At 41.0% G+C, this 3,227-nt stretch overlaps 1 protein-coding gene across 1 annotated transcript in view; it reads left to right on the top strand.

Annotated features, from left to right (window-relative positions):
• LOC119318019 (protein MICRORCHIDIA 2-like) overlaps window positions 1-3,227 on the top strand; it is a 13,549-nt gene that overhangs the window by 4,091 nt on the left and 6,231 nt on the right. The window contains exons 9-11 of the mRNA XM_037592523.1: window positions 854-952; window positions 1,866-1,970; window positions 2,050-2,199. Coding sequence (XP_037448420.1) covers window positions 854-952; window positions 1,866-1,970; window positions 2,050-2,199 — 354 coding nt within the window. The remainder of the gene's footprint in view (window positions 1-853; window positions 953-1,865; window positions 1,971-2,049; window positions 2,200-3,227) is intronic.

Below are 3,227 nucleotides of genomic sequence, written 5' to 3'. Positions count from 1 at the left end.
CTCACTGTTACCTTTGTATCTACCGAATTGAATGGGCCCTGATTGCAAGTACTGATAATCAGATTCAGGTCTGGCTGTCACAGTTAGCTAGTTGGTTAATATCTTAGCTATGGTTCTTTACCTCTCTGTCTCATCTAGAGCATTATATTTCTAGCTTGGCACACTGGAGCTAAACCCAACACTTTTGTGCCAATCAATGGACTTAGCACATTTGGAATTGTTCCTGTAGCAACATATGCTGCTTATTATTGATTGAATAGTTAGAATGAAGCTCACTGGACATATTTTACCCTGCGCATTATACGTATGCCATGTATGACTTATCCATTGTCGGGTGTTCAACTTCAATATAGATATTTTTCCTTCTTTCTTCCGAAATGGAGGAACATGATATCTCTATCAGGTCTTGGTTAGATCAGTTTGTGGAGCCTCCTGCTCCTAGTACCTAAGCTGCTCTCTCTTGGTGCCATTTAGCATCCCCCCTCCTTTTGTAATTTTTCCCTTTCTGTTGTATATTTTTTCCTCTCAATTGATAAAATTCACTGTTGGGGTCTTTCCTGCAGTTTTCAGTTCAATATAATATAGTTTGGTGTTATTTTTCTTATAAGTTCTTTCTTGTCTTACTGTTTCCAAAGCGGTGTATCTAGAATTATTTTTCTATGGCATGTATCCAGTTGTGAGTGCTTCCTTAGTCATGGTTCTTTTCATCTTTTATGTCAAGTTGATTTATTGCTACAGTTTTCTTAAGCTATCACATAACCATCTGTAAAATGATTAGCTTCTTCCTGAGAAGTGACTGATTTTATGCATAGTGTATACATATGTATTAATAATTTTTTTTATGTTGATTCAGTTCGAGGATATGGATAGTCATGGAACCAAGGTGGTGATATACAATTTATGGATGAATGACGATGGCCTTTTAGAACTTGACTTTGATGATGATGATGAGGTTAGTTGCTCATATAATTCTCTTTGGATGCATTTTTTCCTCGAAAATTCAGGAGTGTTGCGTTCCATTTTCATCAAGAGGGAATAGAGAAAAGGAGTCACTCCCACCCACCCACCATTTGCGACTGTAGGATCACCGGAACATTTGGGCTGGTGCCATTACAGACCAGAGTTCTAACACCTACAGACCCCAGCCTATCTTACCCAGATATGGAAATCCAAGTGCACCCCGAAGATTAAGGGCTTTGTTTGCCTCCTTAAGGACAGGCTCAATGCCGAAGACATGCTAGAACGACACTACACTCCTTCTGGGGGTTTTAACTGTGTGCTATGCAATTCTGATACTCATGAGGACAGGGAGCACCTCTTCAGGTTATGTAATTTCAGTCTAGGCTGCTGGGCCAAGATTGGCATTCATTTCCACCCTCCTATATGGAGCCTATGGAAAGCCTTGTAGACCAGGTCAAGAATACAATCAGGAAGTCTTTCACTTTTGAAGTCTTCTCAGTCTCTGCGTGGAGTATTTACTATTTAGAAGCAAAAGAACGCCAGGGTCTTTGGCAATATTTCCCCTAGCAGGGCATTTCGGTTTTTCAATTTAAGAATGGACCTCTTCCTTTCTTATAGAATGAAGGATGACCATGCTTCTTCTCTTAGGATATGGCTGGATCAGCTAGATGATCCTTAGGCTCCCTCTCTAGTTCTGTCCCCTCTTGTACATTCTCTTCCCACTTGTATATTTGTTCTCTAATTAAAATATATTTACTGTCAAGGCTTCCCCTACAGTTTGAATTCAAAAAGGAAAAAAAAACTGAACGTGAATAAATAGTTTTATTTTTATTTGCAAAACATGGTTATTTTTCCCACATTGGCAGTTTGTTTTACGATGCTTTTTCTTGTTGCCTAACTTGCAGGACATATTGCTTCGGGATCAAGGTCAAAACAGTGGGGCGTCAACAAAGATCCAAAAAGAAATTATTCAGCAACATATATCTCACAGACTCAGATTCTCATTGCGTGTAAGTTTTATTTCTTTATATTGTTCACTTTTCTCATATGCCTTACTATATTGTACTAAAAATTCTTGGTTGTATGCAGGCATATAGCTCCATCCTTTACCTCAAGAAGTTTGAGAACTTCCAAATTATACTAAGAGGAAAGCCTGTTGAACAGATAAACATTGCTGATGAGCTGAAGTTTAAGAAAGTAGTTACTTACAAACCTCAAGTTTCCCATGATTCTCAAGTGGTAAGTGCATTTGTGCATCTGCTATTCCTTTTCAGGATATTCTTGTTGTGAACTATTGAGGTACCATCTTGCAGAAGATGAGGTTTTTGCTAGTCTTGATGGCAACAATTAGGTAACTACCCCGCAGAAGATGGCTAGAACGCATTTCTTGAAGAGGATTAGTGTATAGAAACGGGTGGTAGATAGATTGGGATGAGAGAACTAGATGGGTCTAGAAGTAGCAAGTACTGATGAAAGCAACTTATGTGTTGCTTGTTCCAAAAGATCAGAGTACATATCTTACATTGTAGTACTAAACTTGACCCCAATATTTGGGGCAAAAATGACAAATCTGACCTCTCTTCGAAAGTTGAGGCAAAACATGTGTAAAAAACTAAAATTTCAACCAAAACTGTACTGGCTGTCTTCCTTCGTTTGTTTGCTGACCGTCGGGGCTTGAAAGTTGAACTGAACTGGCAGTATGGGTAAGAAAACCTGCAAATGCCCTCGCCATACTAGGATTTGAAGATCACAATAGCCACTCGCTGCTAGAAACAAGATCTAGTAATGCTGAAGCAACATCGGTTGGGGCATTACCCCATGCAACGCAGGCTTACAATCCTTCACCACCAGTCCGGAGGGTTGGAGAAAGTGAGCCATGCCACAAAACACACCGAGAAAAGAGATCGAAACTGCCGCCCCAAGAGACAACCAACTGCTTCCATTGATTGACACACCAACTGCAGAGATCCGAAGAGAGCCAACAGATCTTGCAAAACCTACCCTCACAGGCCCTTTGTCGGTTCCTTACCAGACTTTGTCAAGTTAGAGAGAGGCCGTAGAGACCTTATTCGAATGCGCCATCGCCATCACCACCTTGTCAATGCCACTAGGGAAACAAAACCTAAGCGAAGCAATGACTTATAAGAACCAAGAAAAACGTAAGGAGTGGGTACCCACTCCTCTGGCCACCGATGAGGTCGCCGGACGGGAGAGAGGGGGGCCAAGGCGGCAACGGGGAGAAGAACTTGGGTGGCTGTTAGGATTGG

This window comes from Triticum dicoccoides, chromosome 1B (genome assembly GCF_002162155.2).
Source record: "Triticum dicoccoides isolate Atlit2015 ecotype Zavitan chromosome 1B, WEW_v2.0, whole genome shotgun sequence".
In the NCBI taxonomy this organism is placed as follows: Eukaryota; Viridiplantae; Streptophyta; class Magnoliopsida; order Poales; family Poaceae; genus Triticum; species Triticum dicoccoides.
This window is presented reverse-complemented; position numbering and strand designations above follow the sequence as displayed.